At 46.9% G+C, this 19,216-nt stretch overlaps 1 protein-coding gene across 1 annotated transcript in view; it reads right to left on the reverse strand.

The window, feature by feature from the left end:
* Positions 1–16,920, reverse strand: part of LOC135915804 (MFS-type transporter SLC18B1-like) — a 47,839-nt gene extending 30,919 nt beyond the window's left edge. Inside the window, exons 1-3 of the mRNA XM_065448945.2 lie at positions 15,302–16,920; positions 4,708–4,803; positions 261–334 (exon numbers count right to left, since the gene is read on the reverse strand). Coding sequence (XP_065305017.1) covers positions 261–334; positions 4,708–4,803; positions 15,302–15,538 — 407 coding nt within the window. The 5' untranslated portion in view covers positions 15,539–16,920. The remainder of the gene's footprint in view (positions 1–260; positions 335–4,707; positions 4,804–15,301) is intronic.
* Between the last annotated feature and the right edge of the window lie 2,296 nt (positions 16,921–19,216).

Here is a 19,216-nt window from a genome sequence, read left to right on the forward strand (position 1 = left end):
GTATCACTCCGCGCTTTCCGCAGTGCGCTTGTTTTCGATCTCCGATTCCCTCTACCGCGATATAACTATACTTCACACATTGCGAGTAGTTGTGGCTGTACGGTTCCGTCGAATTACGTAATCATTATTGCGACGTCGGTGGAGGCGGCGGCAGCAGCAAGCTTCGCTTCGTAACGTAGCTAAACCGAATCAACTTATAGTGTTGCGCTTTTGCGTCCGTTTGTATGGCGAGTTCACAGAATTGTGCAGAGTACACTCACCCGAAGAGTACGACGCAGAGGCAGGTAAGGCTGAACCCCCCGTTCAGCATTACGTTAGGCCTCACCACGGCTACCTGCGAAGAAAGAGGTGTTCATATAAGATGGCGCGGTCCGCGACCCAACACGCCGCATCGCTCGGGGTTTTACGTGGAGCGAACTCGATATAATAATAATAATAATATATGGGGTTTTACGTGCCAAAACCACTTTCCGATTATGAGGCACGCCGTAGTGGGGGACTCCGGAAATTTTGACCACCTGGGGTTCTTTAACGTGCACCTAAATCTAAGTACACACACGGGTGTTTTCGCATTTCGCCCCCATCGAAATGCGGCCGCCGTGGCCGGGATTCGATCCCGCGACCTCGTGCTCAGCAGCCCAACACCATAGCCACTGAGCAACCGCGGCGGGTGAACTCGATATACGTGTTGATAACGACCAGGTCCAGGAGAGGTGAGCCCTCCCCGCAGGAATCGGGAGACGACGACGACACAGTTCGTGTCAATGAAACAGGGAAGAAACGCATTTACATCTTTCGTACAAGGTGAATCGAATTTCTCAAGGTAAAGTACGCCAGAAAAATCGTAAAGTACGACTTGCACACAACGTACAAACCTGATAGCACCGGAATGTAATTTAAATATACAAGAAAACATAATTCTGTTATGCGGAAACTCAAACACAAGCCCCTTTTCCGGCGTTTCTACAATCCATAGAGCGGCCACGGCCTACGCCGGCGCGCAAATCTCAAAGGTCATAAAGCAGCGGTACTGGTTCCTTGCAATACCTCAAGGTGGCGCTCGCTTCCGCCGCATTGTGGCCCACGCAAGAGGCGGCGTTACTACGAGAAAGCTCGCCTTCGTGCATATATAGCTTTTTTAGGCTTCTAGCGCAGCTCAGAAAGAGAAAAAAGGAAGGTGGAAGGGGTAATGAAAGGGAACGGAGAACAGAGTTTCAGAGTTTCCCTTTCATTACCCCTTCCACCTTCCTTTTTGCTCTTTCTGAGCTGCGCTACAAACCTAAAAAAAAATGGCTGTGGCTTAGGTAAGGTTAAGCCCAGGATGCGAAGCATACTAGCCTTTATTTTAGTTGTTGAACCACTGTTTAGCCTGGTGAACTGCTGTTGCTTGGCTATATTTGGTTCGGCTAGACGAAGAAACAACTCATGCATTACTTCTTCGCCTTCAAGAGTGGAACGCGACAGCGTTCCCGTCGACCCGCCAAGGGGTGTAAGACAATGGGCTACAGGGCAGCGACTACGCGCCCCGCATTGGACGCGGTGAGCGTCGAGCAAAGCAGCGTTCGGCGCGGCAACGAAATGTGCGCCTGAGCAAGAGACGCACGCCTTAGAAACAGCGCGTTTCTAAGGCAACACCGCATTCACTAGAGGCGCTTTTGTACCGCTTTGAAGCGTTGTACTCGTGGCTCAGTGGTAGCGTCTCCGTCCCACACTCCGGAGACCCTGGTTCGATTCCCACCCAGCCCGTCTTGCAAGAGTTGAGCCAAAGCCACTTCTCCTCTGTCGTGACGTCACGGTGTCACGTGATTTCATGGTCACCGCCGCGCCTGAGGAGCTGGGTTGAGCCCTCGTAATATGCTTCGCATAAAAAGCCATGACATACCAACTCGCCCAAACTGTCACGCTTTTGTATATATAGCGTTCGCCTTCAGCGTTTCCCGGTAAACGTTACGGTTACACAAGCTGCAGTTGCCGGCAAGTGTGAGAAGCAGTCAAGGATCTTTGAATACTATCGCGTTCCACTCTTAAAAGGCGAAGCTTAAGCGCCGTCCAAATTTATGTTTCCATAAAGATGACGCGCGCTACTGCGGCGCCATCACGTAGTAACCGTTGTCGCCGCAGTGCCCGCCTTGCGAAGCACTACGCTCCAAAAGGACTTCTTCTTGGGCAAGTTGGTGCTTAGATTTCCTAGGTATACTTTGTGGCGCAACATACATTTCTGGAAAAGAGACAGAAGAAAGGGAGACAGAGAAGCGCCCTTTTCCAGAAATGTATTTTGCGCCACAAAGTATACCTAGAAGCACTACGCTTTTCTCACGCTTTCACCATACCCTCCTCCTTCGCTTTCCTCCTCGCGCTCTCTTCGCTCTCGCCGTCTTTCATCTCCCGCTGCGCTCCGCGTTCGCTTTCGTCCTTCTCTGCGTTCATTCGCTCGGTGACGAGGGACAACGCGTACGCTTGCCCCAGGAACAGGCGTCTAAGAGCTGCGCGCTAAAACGTAATTAAAATCAACTGCAGCCCAGTTACACATTTACAACTGCTTCTTTTAATTAGGTTTAGTTGAAGAATTAGGCGCTTAAGTTCTTGCATTCAATTCAATCCACTATTTATTTGAAATTATATTAACTCAGCGGTTGAGAACGTGCTTTCCGCTGAGGCTGGTACTGACGTCAGAAACACACAAGTATATTTCATGGTCACTTCAGAGAACGGGTTTGGGAAGCTTTGGCTTGTTCTACATTCTTGGTGACTTGATCAGACCACTCCATATATTTATTATTAACACAGGGTACAGCCGCATTCTTTCGCTTCGGGACCCTCGTCTGTATATTATCGGTAACGGATTCACTGTATGTTGATGAATAATAAACTAACCTCCAGAATTGTTGCTGTTTCTCGCTCGTACAGTTCCAACTCCAGCTACTTCTGAACCCCGACACGTGACCTTATACTGTGGCCATGGAAAGCTATAACATGTATATAGCTTGCCTCCCGACAGTTCACAAGCGGGCTACCTTCTAACGCCCGAAGTTCCTATTTCCCCTCCTTTAATGGAGGCTACAAACTAAACAGCCATGTACGTTTGTATCTTTCCCTGAACGGCGACAGACTAGAACCAAGCAAACTAAACATTCAATTGTACGCAGGTTCCACACTGACACCTTCAGATACTCTTTCTTTCCACGGTTAGATACATACATAGATAGAAACAGGTACATATAAACACACATAGAGAGCGCTCGGAAAGTGCGTGAAGTACTCTAAGAATGCTAACTAATTAAAAGACGCAAAAACGAAATGCGTTAGCGACTCGCATTCATTGCCCTATGATATTATAACTTGCTGAACTGACGAGTTTCTACCCATGCTTGAAAAAAATATCCCTGTTAGGATGTACCGTGATGCTAAACATCGTCTACAGACACCACATTTTGTTTTGAATTAGTTTCGATTTCCTTTTTGCTGGTTTTCTACTTTTGTATTTATTGTTCTTTATTCTCTTCGTCGTTAAGGTCTGGCCAGGAATGACACACCCTCGTACTGTAATGCTCACTACGCCTTGTCAGGTGCCGTGTATGAATAGGTGCATCACAGTTTGTCATTCTTATTTTGATGCAATGATGTAGGTAGTCCGCGTCCATCAACAGCCTCTACATGTCGAGGCTAGCAGTATGAATTAAACAAATTATTTTAAAAAATGAAGTGGCGATTTAGCGATACGCACTCACACGTGCACGCTCTTCTAAGATCTCCCATACCGTCTACCACGTGACCAGCTTGCCACACTTCAAGCACACACTTTTTTCCACCTCGACACTCATAATGCTAACGCATTAAACATGTAGGAACTCCGCCGCCACATTGGTGCAGATAGTTGCATACATTTGCAGCGCTCGTTGACGCATACACTGCAATAACGCAGAGCGCTATCCCCTCACAAGCGTCTGCAGTAAGTGTGGCTCGGGCCACAGAGTAAAACGTTGCCAAGATCCTTCCAGTGATCACGTGCAGTTTGTTGAGAGCAGCAATCCGGGCAAGTTGGTAATCCATTGCTTAAATGATATTGCGCGGCATAAAAAACGACACGGACGTGAGAGAAGACGTCACACCAAGCGACACACCAAGTATGTATGTATGTATGCGCTTGGTGTGTCGTCTTCTTTCACGTCCGTGTCGTTTTTCATGTCGCGCAATATCTTATAAACGTGCAGTTTGTTGAGCGAATTCGCACTATATCAGTGATGCTATTGAGAGCCTTCTTCTTGCCATCAATATTTTCACAGTGATTCAACTATCGACACTGCGGACTATAGACCGAAAATTCAGGCTGGTTGGTTATTCGTGACCGTTCACTCGCCATCAACGACATTATCGACAGCTTTGCGTCACTGTATGTATTTGGCTGGAAACAAAACACAGGGCTACCACACGGGGCGAGTAGAGAAAAGGACGACACAAGCGCTGACTCACAACTGAATTTTTTGGAATCCACCCGGAATATCTACCTAACTGAAGCAAAGAGAAAGCAAGAACCAAAAGAAAACTTCAGAGTAACCATGAACTACATCCAACTAGCCCATTCTATAGTTATAGTTTACTATAGGTGCTCCTTTTAACGGAGCAGACATTCACACATGTCATTGAACTCGTGCCCCGCAAATATTCGTGATCGACTACACACGTAGAGAGGGTGAATCGCGCACTCACCAGTTTCCCGTAGACGGGCGCGATGAGGAAGATGGTGAAGTAGAAGGACGAGAATATGAGGCCGTACTCTGTGGGCGTGGCGCCTTTCTCCGTGGCCTGCGAGGATAACGATCGAGCTTGGCGATGCGAAGTGTGGCACAGAACGGTGTCCTTTGCAACAAGAAACAATATTTACAGCCAGGACAGAGGCAAAAAGCTGCGCCTCCATCGATGTCCATCGGGCGAATACAGCGAATAGCCCGCACCCAGTGCTTATAGTCTCCCGGTTTTGTCAGGTGAAGCATACGTCTGTACACGATGATACACATGGTTACTATGTATGTATGTATGCATGTATGCATGTATGTATGCATGTATGTATGCATGTATGCATGCATCGCCATGTCCTATATAACAAGTCGCCTACTGAACAGCTGCCATATGCATGCGCGAAAATACAAGCGCGCACGCACGCGCGTGCGATCTGTAAGTAGAGCTGTCCTTCCAAAAACACCGAAGTTCAAAGATCGGTTTAATAAGAAAACGTGTGTAGAGCAGGAGACCTAACGAAACAGAAAAAATTAAAGCCTGTAATTGGTTGATGTCAGGTAATTGAGAAATCTGCGGAGTACTATCAACCTCTTTCTGTATGGCTTTGATAGATTATGAAAAGGTATTTGATTCAGTACAGAACCGGCAATCATGGAGGCATTGCGTAAGTAGAGGCACACGTAAATATCATGAGAAATACTTACAAAGATTATACAGCTACCTTGCTTGTCCAGAAGAAAAGAAGAAAATTACCTATCAAAAAAGCGATCAAGCAAGGGGACACAATCTCTCAAATGCTATTCACTGCGTGCTCAGAAGTAGTCAAGCTATTAGACTGGGAAGGCTTGGGAGAGAGGATCAACGGCGAATATCTAAACAATGTTAGGTTTGCAGATGACGTTGTCCTATTCAGTAACACTGGCGATAAATTGTAACAGATGATTGAGAACCGAGAAACTGTAAAAGTAGGGTTGAAGATTGTTATGGAGAAAACAAAGGCAGTGTTCAATAGCCTGGCAAGGGGAAAATAAATAATGATTGCCAGTCAGCCTCTAGAGTCTGTACAGGAGTACGTTTATCTAGTTCAATTACTGATAGAAGGTCCTGATTAGGAGAAGAAAAATTATAGAAGAATAAAAATGGGTTGGAGTGCTTAGGGCAGGCATTGCTAAATCCTGACTGGTAGCCTACCACTGTCGTTGAAAATAAAAGTGTACAATCATTGCAGAAACCTGGAGGTTAACAAAGAGGCTCGAGAATTACTTAGAAACCGCGTTAAGCGATGGAACCAAAAAGCTTAGGCGCAACGTTAAGAGACAGGAAGAAAGCGGTGTGGCTCGTGGAGCAAACGGGGAGAGCCGATATTCGAGTTGATGTTAGGAGAAAAAAAATCGACCTGGGAAGGCCATATAATGCGTAGGGCAGATAACAGGTGGACCAGTAGAATTGCAGAATGGGCGCGAAGGGAAGGGAAGCGCAGTCGAGGGTTGCAGAAAAATTAGGAGGAGTAATGAAATTAGGAAATTTGCAGGCGCAAGTTGGAAAAAGTTAGAGCACCACAGGGGGTAATTGCTGATGGCTAGGAGAGGCCTTCGTCCTAACAATGGCGATAAAAATAGGCTAATAATGATGACAAATTTGTTGATGTTTTATTGGGATCGCCTTGAGACGGAAGAGGAACAGGGGATCTACAACTCAAGACAGGTCAAGTAAATGCACTGCGAGGATCCGCAATCCGACAAAGCTCAATGGAACAAGCCAAGAAGCCCAAAATAAAGCCGTCAGTTTCTCATAAGTGTAACAACGAAAGATACAATGCAGGTGGAGGTTTTTCATAAAGGGGTGTTCCCATTGTTGCGACTACAACGATAATTTCCCACTCGACTGTCGTCGACAATCGGATCACCAACGTGCTACACATCGTATCGACATCGTCTCTTTTTTTTTATTATGCAGGCTAATTTAATCGCAGGCTTGCACTTACGAAAATAACAAGACCTCGCAAACACAAATGCTGAAGTGGTTTGGCACTTAACCTTGTGCGACCCTAATTGTTTCTTTCTTTCTTTAGACGAAAATAATTTTCTGTATTTTACTTAAAGGCACGTACACCAAGGATAAATATAATTTAAGTTGCATTAGTAAATTACCCTTCCAGAACATACACACACACACACACACACACAAAAGACTTACCATGGCAACACTTGGCAAGCCAGAAAAGTCAAAAACAAAAGACAAGTGGCGAAACACTGTTGATCTTTCCGCACCAGATCGCAGTGACGTCATTGATTTTCACGACGTCTGTTCGGGCCTATAGTTAAAGATTTTATCATTGCTTTTGGCTCGGCTCGGTTCGCAGGAAGATTGGCCGAACACGGAATGAAGCTGTAGCCAACATTTAGACGAGGGCCCTTTGTTTTCGTCGGGGCAACAACGTGCTTTTCTTAGTAGCAGCGTTTACGTATACCCGTAGCTCCCTCAAGCGGTATCTTGAGCTATGCTTCCTCACACACAACGAAAGCACCGACGGTGCATAAAGGTCTCTTCAAAAAAAAAGAAAGAAAAAAAGAATTTATCATTCCTAGACGACTCTCTCGGTTCGAGCTGGCACGTGTATTTGTCTCGAATTCCTGTTGCTCTTTTCTGTCGCGGCGATTGCGTTCGCCAGGCAGGCAGAATGCGCGCATATATACACTATATGCGCGTTCATTTTTCGAATAAAGGTCGTTTGGCGCAATCGGTGCCCGTGTTGTACTGCGTGTTCCGTCCCCGCTTCTCTAGCACCGTCAAGCCCACTCGGCGGTTCAAGCTACAACGTGGATAAACGCTGCCGAAGAAAACGGTTGCTGCCCCCACGAACACAAAACACGTTGTTGATACGCTGGCTTCAGCGACATCATTTGTTCGGCCACAGCCGACCAATTTTAGGGCCGCACTCGTGCGGAATGTTGTGCGCAATGTCGTGCGCGATGTCGTGCGCGATGTCGTGCGCGATGTCGTGCGGAATGTCGTGCGTAATGTCGTGCGGAATGTCGTGCGGAATGTCGTGCGAAATGTCGTGCGAAATGTCGTGCGAAATGTCGTGCGGAATGTCGTGCGCAATGTCGTGCGCAATGTCGTGCGGATTAAGAGTAAGTCGGCCCTAAAATTGGTAGACTGTGGTCGAACAAGGAGGGCCGCTGACGCAATCCGCACGCCCTTCCGCACGCGTGCGGATTGAGTGCAAGTCGGCCCTAAGGCTCAATCATCCTGCGAACGCCGGTCTTGTTCGCAATTGTCCGAATACATTTTCGGACTTACGGTTGAACCTGTGGGCTTATGTAATCACTGTACATTATTGTGCAGAGGTGTCCAACGCGAAAGAGAACATGTGTATAATCAATCAATTTAGTGCAGCTGGTGTGAGATTACTTATTAATTTTCAAGATTGCTTAAATTCTTCAATTTTTTTATGTTTCACTAGCAACTAAGTACTATCGCGCTAGGCGTGAGCTATATACAGTATGCAACGTGCGACCCCGTTGCCACCCGCTTTCTTGTTGTAGCTCAGACTGAACGCGGCAGTACACCCATGCATATTTCAATATTCTCAATTTTAATTTGGTTTAGAAATATCGACAAACCGTCTGCTTCTGGGGCAATATCTCGCATACGGACAAGCGCCGTCGTTGGAGAACAAGCGCAATGAAGGTTTTGTCAATCTTGGCTGCGGATTTACGCAAATCGAAACGTTAGAGGAATATCAAAAGAAAACTGTCTTGTCTCGTTTTTTTTTATGTGCTAGCTGTAGACCCATTAAATTACGGTAAAGAACCTCAATTTCTCGAGTGTGCCACAAATAATTTATTACGTCACCGTTTTAATGCGACCAGTTCGAATCACTTGGCAAGTGCAGCGCAGCTTCGGACGTGGACGATGAGATTATTCACACCACCTGAACATATAAATAAATAAATAAATAAATAAATAAATAAATAAATAAATAAATAAACAAACAAACATATCGTGGTGGTCTCACGGTATACCAGATACCCCAAACGAGCACAGAGCAATATGACCAGAGTCCTTCAATACTTTTTACTTTAAAATTTAATAACCTTTAAAGTATATGTTGGGAGCTCGGTTCACCGGAGGCAAGCAACACGCGTTTTGACAGCTTGAGAACAGAAAGTCGGCTGGCTTTAATCAAAAGTAAAAGCAGGTTTTGCCGAGCGGCAGTGGTGGTGCCTGCGTGGGTGGGGCAACCGATTCGGTTCCAAGAAAGAGCATGGGGCAATGACCCTCCCCCCCACGGCGAGCAGGCAGGGTGACGTAAAGTGGATTTCCGCGAAGCGGGGACAACGTAGTGACGGACGGTCGCTACATATTTAAAGACCCTGCTATGACCATGCTGCCGAACGCCGAGTCCACGCAGCCCTCTGGCGGGACAAAACGGGGATAGCGGGTTTCACGGCGTTTCCCAAGGAAAAGCGCACAATTCGATGCAGTCACCGTATGCGGCATTGAAACCACCACACCGGATTTATTCGCACACTCCCGTTTTTTTTTTTATATATATACCACGTGACCACCACCTCGCTTTCCCGGTAACGTGAACCTCGCGTCACCCTTTTTCGCGTCCGAAGCCACGCTGTGTTTCACGCGCGTTTTGAACGGTCCGCATTGTACGTGTTGTAATTATTTGTATAGGCCTCTCGAGGACAGCTTCTTCGACAGCTATGTGTAAAGAAGCAAAAAAATAACCCCCTACAAAGTGGTCGCGGTAGCTTACAATGCAAACTAATTTACACCCTTAATGATGCATGATGGTGTAAATCGCTATATAACTCTCTCACGTCCGTAAAAGGCTTAAGGGTGTAAGTTATCGACAGATTTACATCCATATGTACCCTTAAGGGTGTAAATTAGTTCAGAGTGGAGTGAATCGTATATCGTTGGGCTCCCGAGTTCCAAGTCGCGGGCTCGACTCCCGCCAGAGGCGGCCGCATTTCAACGGGGGACGGAATGCAAAAAAAAAAAGAAACGCTCGTGTGCCGCACTTTTTAGTTCACATTAAAGAAACCTTCGTGGTCAAAATTACTCCGGACACCACTGCATACATGTTTCGGTATGTGAAACTTAATTGCTTAATTCTGAGTGCTCCTTTAAGCGATCACTCACCCACTTACCCACTCAATCAAACGTTGCACTTTAACGGGACACTAAAGAGAAGAATGATCTCTTCTGCACCAGTAAATTATCTTTCTACAACACCAAAAACACCTCTTACCACGATAAGACGCTTGGTAAGCCAGAAAAAGCGCAAGAACTAAAGACGGGTGGCGACACCTCCTTGAAGTTTCCGCTCCTGGTCGCTGTGACGTCATGGATTTCGATGGCATCTTCTAGGGCCTACTTAAATATATAGCGGTACAGATTGACTATATTGTGTTCTAGAGGAATCAAATATTAAACATGACAAGTTCCGGTTACCTTCGCTCAGCCAACACAGCCACAATGCAAAAACATACTTTGGAATCCCTGACGTCACACTGACGCATCGGGGTTTCGGCGCGAAATTCAAATGCCGATACTTCGACCTTCATTTTCTCATCTAATTATCAAACTTATTTTGAAACGACTGCCATCAGGGTTGTCAAGCAATGCTTTACTAGTCTAAACTGGCCTATTGGTTCGCTTTAGTGTCTCTTTAATTTCTGGAGTGCAGAAATAGATGTCAGCGGCGCAGTGGGTCAGGGGGTGTTGAGGGGGAGGGCGAAAGCGCTGCAAGTCGGGAGCACAGTTTCGCGGGCGCCCAAACAATGGTCATTATTCAAATGTTGATACCACATGACGTGTTGTATGGCAAAGATGACAGCCCCCCCTCCCCCCCCCCCCAAAAAAAATTTAAAAGATCGTCTGGCCTATCTTATCGTCGCTTCTAACGCTGCCCCGTGACCGCAAATCGCTAACGACCCTAATCAGGCTGTACACAATGGGGCAGCGCGTGTCTTGTACCGTGCAACAGCAGTTACCTCGTAACCTCGTGCGGTCTAGTGGTAGCAAAGTGCAGGGCAAGCATTCGCACGTGATTCCGGATATATACATCATAGGGGGAAAACCCGCCGTGGTTGCTCAGTGGCTATGGTGTTGGGCTGCTGAGCACGAGGTCGCGGGATCGAATCCCGGCCACGGCGGCCGCATTTCGATGGGGGCGAAATGCGAAAACACCCGTGTACTTAGATTTAGGTGCACGTTAAAGAACCCCAGGTGGTCGAAATTTCCGGAGTCCTCCGCTACGGCGTGCCTCATCAACAGAAAGTGATTTTGGCACGTAAAACTCCATAATTTAATTTTTTTAGGGGAAAAAAAAAACAAGAAATGCGTGGCGTAAGCAGAGGCAGCGACGATCCAATGACGACCGGGACATGCGCACACTTCCGTCTAACCTATTTTTCGAAAGAAAACAAAAAATCGAGTTTTGCCTGAAAGCAGAAACACGTTAAGAGAGTTTTAGCGTGTTCGGTATACTGATACGAGCAATGGCGTTCGCGTAATACTGGATCACGAGACGCTAGTAACGATATTCTGTGCCGCTTCGTGGTTGTACGGTGCCTTTCGCATGGCCTCCTAGATTGCGAGCGCTGGCTGGTTTTGCTCCCCCCCCCCCATTCGGCGCGTTCCCCCCCGCCCCAGGCAAAAAATTAAAGAAATCTGTATATTCAGATTTATATCGTCATCGTGCGAATATATCGTAATCGTGCACTTTCACCGAGGCAACGCAGGGCGGGCCGCCGAAAGCGCCATCTTGTTTCTCTAGAGCAAACCATTCCGCAAAAAAGGGTACGTGTACAGAGCGGCGCTAAGATGCGCAAGCTATTACCACGTGATTTTTCAAGTGGAAACGAAATGATTCAAACTCGTCTTTGGTATACACAGCACGATTGTGTCAGATAAGCTGCATTACTTATACAGGCGAACACTGCTTGCAAAACGGGTTGTACAGTGATGGTGGCTAATTGACAAACTTACACTACTTAATGCAGTAATCAGTTACTTTAGCGCACATGTCCTAATTGCGGAACTGAAGATGCATGGGTAGTAATGAAGTAGATAACATACGTTCAGCAGAAATTTTGCTGTCTATAGCCTCGAGTTTCGAGAAACGCGTCCTTGGAATATTTCGCAAAGTTCCCCGATGTCTACACGTACAGCTTGGAAACCTTGGAAAAACGAAGTGCTGCATGTTAACTGTTCGCGAGAACATCGGTGCATTTCGCCAAAGACTGCGGACATACACGTAATTACCGTCCGAATGGTGGTGAAAATAAGGAAGTCTGGAATCACGCAACCTGAGGCGACAACGGGCCCATAACTTTGGCAAGGTAAGCGCCGTCAAACAGGGAATTTACCACGAGCCAAACTTCCATTTCCGAGTAAATGTAAAACGTAAAAAATGCTCTCACTATAGACAATCGCTGAATCGATGTGGACGAAATTTGCTACCCTTAAGAGAAAGAAACTGAAGTCTACCGACTGCAAAAGCAGAATTTCATATAAATAGCCCGAATTTATTTTACGATAATTACCGAAAATCAGTAACAAAAAAAAACGCTAGGGGAACAAGGTTTAGTAGTACATAACTCAGCGCCAAAACATCCATCGCGATTCTATAAACGGAGCCTGTTAAAGCATCCTAAGCGGGCGAATGTCACACCGGAACTTACAACTTACGTAAAATTGATACTTTGTTCACGTGGATATTGCAAAACGTCCTACTCACAAATTATTTGTGTACTCTAAAGTGGTATATAATACATTAATTGTGCCCGCTTTAGATGTCTGAGGAGGTGTAGTTTACAGTAATGTAATATCAATGGTTTCTTCATGAGTCATGCAACTTGCCTATTGTTTAGCTTGCGATTTAAAAAAAAAAGGAAATTTAGGGGCCGAAATTGAAAATGTGCTACCTATAGTCAGCATATTATAAGTGCAACAAACTTAATAAAATCAGGTGCAGTGGTGGCAGAGAAAAACGATTTCTTGCTTTCCACGTATTTGTAACGGAGACAATGAGCTAAAGCTTCCTCTCAACAGCTATTCAGTGTTAAAGGAGCACATTAAAAAAAAACACTCAAGAAATATCGAACACACTTAGAGGGCAAACTTAGCGATGAAGTATCGTCCGCACTCAACATACTTGTACATGAGATATGGCAAACTATTTTCGAATGAACGGTTGTACGATAACGCGCGACTCTTCCGCTTTCTTTGATCCAGCTGCCTCGATGGCGTTGTCGAATAGGCGTACGTTCGAACTGACGTCAGCGCAACTTGGAAGCTACTTGGAAATCGCACTACCAATGAGAGAACCGACGTTGTTCTCCTTAATTTTTTTTCACCCCTGTTCTGACTCCACGAATAAACACTTTGGCATTTCATCGACGCTTCTGCTGGTATTGTCAGTAAAATTCGACAGCGACACCGCTATGGATGTTGCAGGAGCTACATATTTAGTAAATCGGCGCATACCACTCACGGCAGTGAAGCAGCTTTGGCTAACGTGGCCAGGCCGGTGGCAGTTGGATTGTAAATAAAAAGCATTTCGTGCCATTTTTGCGATAATAGGCAAGTCAACAAAGCCCCGCCAACATAACCTGCGAGTAATTTACAAAAGAAAAATTGGATACATCAAAGGAAATCAACGGCACAAACACACTCACACACGCAAACACACATACGCATGTACGACACGGACGCGCGGACACACACACACATTATAAAAATTCACCAATCCGAAATTAAGCCAATTAGCATTAACCAAATATCGGCATTAGATCGGCAAAAAATTAAAATAATACTTAACAAAAAGCAAAAAAAAAAAGATGTGCGGTCACAGCTCCTCCGCAGCTGTTACCGTTCGTCAAAGCTGGCTTCTCTGCAGTGAGAGGTCTTGTGCAGAGAAGCCGGCTTCACTTTGACAGTCACGGGTGCACCGTTGAAAAACAATTGAAAGCGCACGTGCGGTACATACGCATGTGCTTGGCTGAAAACGTTACCATGACAATGGTGAACGTCCTTTTAAAATGCGACAGATCAGCCGGTATGGAACGCGGGCTCTGTGTGCTGGGAAACGGGCGCTCATTCAAAACAGTCGCTCACCGGTTCAGCCTGTATGTAACGTGCTGTTCTCACACCCAACAAGGAAACTGGCCGGTGATGGCCTCGTCCGTCCGCGATAATTATCGAAACAGAAAGCGCCATTTCACCAAGGAACAAGAACTTCCAGGCAAAACCGAATCGACGAAAGAGCACGGGGTGTCGACCCCAAGAAAGAGTGTGGGAAGTCCTACAAGTCGCCATTGGAAAAGTTTCTAAGATACTGAAATACGGTGCCTTCATCGCGGTGTATTTTGTGAATGTTTGTATCGCGAGCATACGTTTTTTTAACGAACTGCGCTAGTCTTGTCTCCCAAACACTGGGGCATACGCAGTATGGGGGATCAGCCAAGAAGCAGGTGGCTTCCCGTATGTTTAGAATTAAAGCAAAACTAGATTTGAATAGTACAGCGTGGGACTAAAGAAATGTAATGTATCAGATTGTTGATAGTATTGAAAGAAGTGACTAGAACGAACGAAACTGTGGGTCTAAGTGAGCCTCCTATAGATAGGAGGGAGGGGGGGCAAGTATCACTCAGTGCTTTGAAAAACACTGGATAAAAGACAATTTGAAAAAGGTTATCGTAGCTGGCTGTCCCTATAGATGTACAAATACACGAAATAAAAACCAAAATAATGCCAAAAACGACAAAATGAAACGGCGAAATTGTGAACAACTGCGACTGCTGTAATCGCGGGCACAATCTTGCTTCGCGCGTGGAAGATAACACTCTCACCGACAGCAACCCATGGCTGATCGACGTAAGAAATTGCGGAAAAGCCAAGTCGCACAGCCCTACAAGCGTCATTAATAGAGTGCACAAGCGACAAAGCAAAGGTTTTGCTCTTGTGGGTACGAGGGCGTCACGCAAGGCAAAAAATAAAAGACAACAAAGAAAGAAAGTAAACAGCGAAAAACCACATTGTCCTTTCATTTCAGCATAAGATACTTAATGTCAATTAGCTTAGCAGCAGTTTCGAGAAACACGGGCTCAAAATTTACGGTGAGATTACGCTGCTGTTTCAGTTGAGAGTATCCCGTACCGCATTTTTACAGTGTGGAAACTTATCACCTGGAACAGTAGTGCGCTTTTCGATGCAGATGTTGAGTACTTACTGCTCGAAACTGCTCTACGACGTGGTTTCTCTAGAAAACTCGCCGAAGCGCTTGTGATAGCAAGAGGTCGTAAGTCGAGTACTGGCTTATTTGAATTCTGCTATTACAACCTGGCCTCTAAAATTATTGAGTTAGTGAAATTTCGTCGGTGATCGTAATGGTGCTTATCCTTCGAATTCTGACATCCGCCGCTACTATGAGACTTCTTGTTGTTTCTCAGATATCCTGTTTCTAGTGACCAGACGGTCGTCGCATGATGCACAGCTAGCAGACGCTTTTCAGCCACGCCTTCAGGTGCGTACTTACTTGCTTGGGGAAGAACGGCGCTTGTAGGGAAAAGCTCAGAGCGGCGCAGAAGTTGCCGAAGAATATAAGCACAATGATGAGCCACTGCTTCCTTGTGATTGGAGGCAGCGCGGTGGAGTCGGTCTTGGAGAACCAAGCCCTGCCTGGTGCCGAACGTTGTACGAAGATCTCCTCCTGAATGTTGGGCGTTGCCACGGCGGAGTAGCTGCTCCAGAACACGGCTTCCTTGGCGTCCATCTTCTCGTGCTTTGTAAGTGGTTCCTCTACGCGAGGCAGCTGCGAAATCCCTTGGAAATGTAGACAAGTGTCTCGCTTGTCTGTCAAGCTTGAAACTGTCGTCTGGAAATCGCCTGGAACCGTGTGTGGCGCTCGGTGGTCGTCGTCTGGAAGTCGTCTACAAGTCGTCTGGAACCACCTGAGGCGGGGGTGGTGAGTGTCGCCTGGAAGTCGTCTGGAAGTACGGCGTCTACATCCGGGCCAGCTGCTTCACTGCACTTTGCACGAACGATCGCCGTCACAGGCGACGTCACCAGCCACGCAAAAAAAAAAAAAAGAATCTGTCTTCAACCTTTGCGGTCGGCTTCGGCCGTACACGCGCGCGACAATCGGGGCAGGATTTGCCGACGATGGGGGGCCGATTAACGTGTTGCTCAAGTACCTAGGAACGGAGCTAAGAAGCCAAGCCAACAACTACACACAGGGCGCATTCAACGGAGCGAAACAACTTCCGGGTCGTTCCCGCGGTTCGAACCTCGCCAACAGACAACTGCGCTTGGCGCGAATGCAGCAATACGTCCACAACTTGCGTCTTGCCTTCTCAGCCGAAGCGGTATCCCTTCACGCGTACAAGGTGCAAGCGAAAACCATCAACAGTGGAATTAGATAAGCTTGGCGACAAGCCTAGCAACACACGCACACGCCACAGAACAAGCTCGTTGGACTACAGTCTCCCAAAATCACACATGCGCAACAACGCTTCCGCTGGTGTTTCCGGCAACAAGAAAAAGTTCCTGCTATATGTCAAGCACGTCGCTCGAGCCTCCTCTCCAAGCTGCGCGCGGAAGACAGGTCAAAGGTTCGGTTCCAGTGGTACTGAACGGCGGTGCTCCGGAGAAGCAGACGTGCGCATTTCCTTCTCGCGTTTTGGTACGGTGCGCGTTTGACACACCGTCAAAGGCCACAATGACCACGACCGCTGGCTTGCCAGCGACCACGGCAATATCTTCTGCGAGCTGCCGAACCGCGTATCTTGGTTGGACCACGTATCTGGGAGAGAGGCGGGGAGGGTGCTGTCGCAGCAAGGCGCGCTGTGTACTCTTATCCGAGCCAAACGCACCCGTGACCCGTGCCTCACGCGACAGACGAACAAATGCCCGATCGTTTTCTGTATTACTATGGGTGAAAAAAAGCCTCCTTGACTTTGATTTACATCTTGACCGATTTGCAAAAGCGAGACGGCTGGCGAGACCGTCCGTGCGACAGATTACGAGCACGGATGACAGGAAAGCTGGTTGTCGGGAGCGCTACAGCAACTGGTGTGGCACAAGTGCGGCTCGCAATCTGTGACGACACGGACACAGTACGACGTCGTTATCTTATTGTTCTTCTGTAGCACTCGTTCACGTCCTGTGGAAAAAAAGTTTCTGATGCGCCGAGAAAGCGATAATAAAGCAACAATGAACATTGTTTCTTTCCCGCCTTTTCTTTTCTCTTTTTCGAAAGAGAAATTTGTGTAGAAATTTGCGTTTGTGTAGTGCGGAGAGTTTCGAGAAAAAGCGCTGTTCGTGTCTGGATGATGCGAAGTCACGTGACTAAGTTTCTTTTTCTTCTTTTTAGTGTTGCTCGCTGTTGTAGAGTTATTATTGGCGGAACCCTTACAGACGGCGTTCATGGCAGGCTGCTGGCGTGAATTCATATTGGCACGAATTGCACCGTCTCAGTCAAACAAAGGAGTCTTCGGGGTAGAAGGGAAGTAATGGGGGTTCATTACGCAGGGGCACACATTCCATTTGGTACGAGATACACATTTCAGGGCGCACCTTGTCCCCAAACAATAATAGCAATCTCTCTTGCTTGTGGTTTCCTTCGGCGAAAACTGCGCGCTGGCTACTGCTCTCCTGTCAAGAATGCTAAATCGCACTGATAAGGAGCATGCAACTCGATCGTGACCTAAAAGTACCAGGCGCCCAGCGTTAAAGAACGGAAAGGCATGCAATATAGGTGCCGATTACTGTTTGGAGACGATAGTTGTCACGTTACGTCACGGAGGCAGCTCTCACCACGCTTGTACCCAAACATGGCGGCTACGATGACGTCAATGCACATCCCGCGCGCACAGTTTAGGTTTTCGACGGCGATTGCTTTTCACCGGCTTATCGCTGTTATCGCTTCGACGCAAGACACGCCTGTCATACTGTCACGTGTCTTGCTTACGTCACTTCTCGACCGGCTAGCACCTAGATGGTGTCCGCGATGACGTCTGTGCAGTCTACATATACCGGGTTTTTATACAGATCGTTTAGGTATACTATTTAAAAATAGCAGTTTTGAAATAAAAGTACGGGTCCTTCGTAGCCGTGCCATCAGCGGTGGTAATCGTGGGGTGACGGGAGATAGGTGTTAACTATTCGCTAGTTAATCAAAATCAATTAACTTTTAAACGTTTAGTTTCCGCGGGCTCATCGTAATCGTAACATTGAAGCGAGCTATCATTACAAGCCACATCAAGTTCTGGATCTGCAAAAATGCGGTTACCCGCATAACTGTGGCTCGGCGCGCGAAACCGAAACTGGGAAGCTGCAGCGAGCGCAAAGGCGCGCCCCTCGAGGTGATGTTCTGCTCATTAAGTCAGCCAGCAGCGGGCAGCCAGCGCGCTGCGGGCCCGTGCTCTTCGCTGTCGCAGAAAGAAGGGCCCGTTATAAGCAAGTGAATTGTGCTTATCAACGACAGGTAGTCACAGGGGACTACGATTAGGAAAAAAGAAACCTGAAGTTAAATTGGGTTCGACTGAGTTGAAAGCGCATTATTGTGGCACTGCCTAGTGATGAACAGCCACTTGCGGATATCACTGAAAAAAAAGTACGCAGTTAGTGCATTTAGTGCACTAACTGTGCAGTTAGTGCAGTTAGGGCAGGTAGACTAGTGTAAGGGCCGCACTTTTTTTCACAATTTTGACGAGATGCAGTCCTTACACGAGGTAGAACACTTTGGTCAAAATGGTGCCGACGCAGCCGGCGACTACTGCAAACCACGGATGTAAAACTGCATCAGAGGCCAACACGCAGCTTTCGCCATCTATTAGCGGCACTCGGAAGTACGCAAAGCGCGAAAATTAGCCGATGAGCGCGCGTGGCGTCGGGACACCGAACCCGAATGCTTCTCCGATGGATTTTTTTTCTAAGATTTTGGGCTGCCAGGTTGGGGGTGCAGCCCTTACACAGGTGCGGCCCTTATTCGAGTCTATACGGTACTTGGGGGTTAACAAAGAAGCTTGAGAAGTAGCTCAGGAGCGTGCAATGAGATAGTACAATGATTGGCATAGCGTAGAGATTAAAATACAGTGCTTTGGAATAGCAAATGTGGAATACCGATGATACCAGTAGTAATTATAAGCAAAAAATGCGGTTTTAAAATCGGGTAATTATTGCTATGCAACTAGAATGTGACAATAGGTAACGAGAAATTAATTGGGAAACATAATGGGTGAGAGAAACGCCGACCAGGGGGACACCTGATTACGTAAATCTGAGACGAATGATAGAATGAATAAATTAATCACCGAGTAGTGTATTTATTTGAGCGAGTTGGTAGCATTTCACGACAGGCTTTTGCAGGTCGGCGGCTATAAACGAGCATTTTTCGACCTGAAGTCAGGCACAGAAAGGATATCTTCAGTGTATGCTGCACATGTCAAAG

This window comes from Dermacentor albipictus, chromosome 10 (assembly GCF_038994185.2).
Source record: "Dermacentor albipictus isolate Rhodes 1998 colony chromosome 10, USDA_Dalb.pri_finalv2, whole genome shotgun sequence".
Classification (NCBI taxonomy): domain Eukaryota; kingdom Metazoa; phylum Arthropoda; class Arachnida; order Ixodida; family Ixodidae; genus Dermacentor; species Dermacentor albipictus.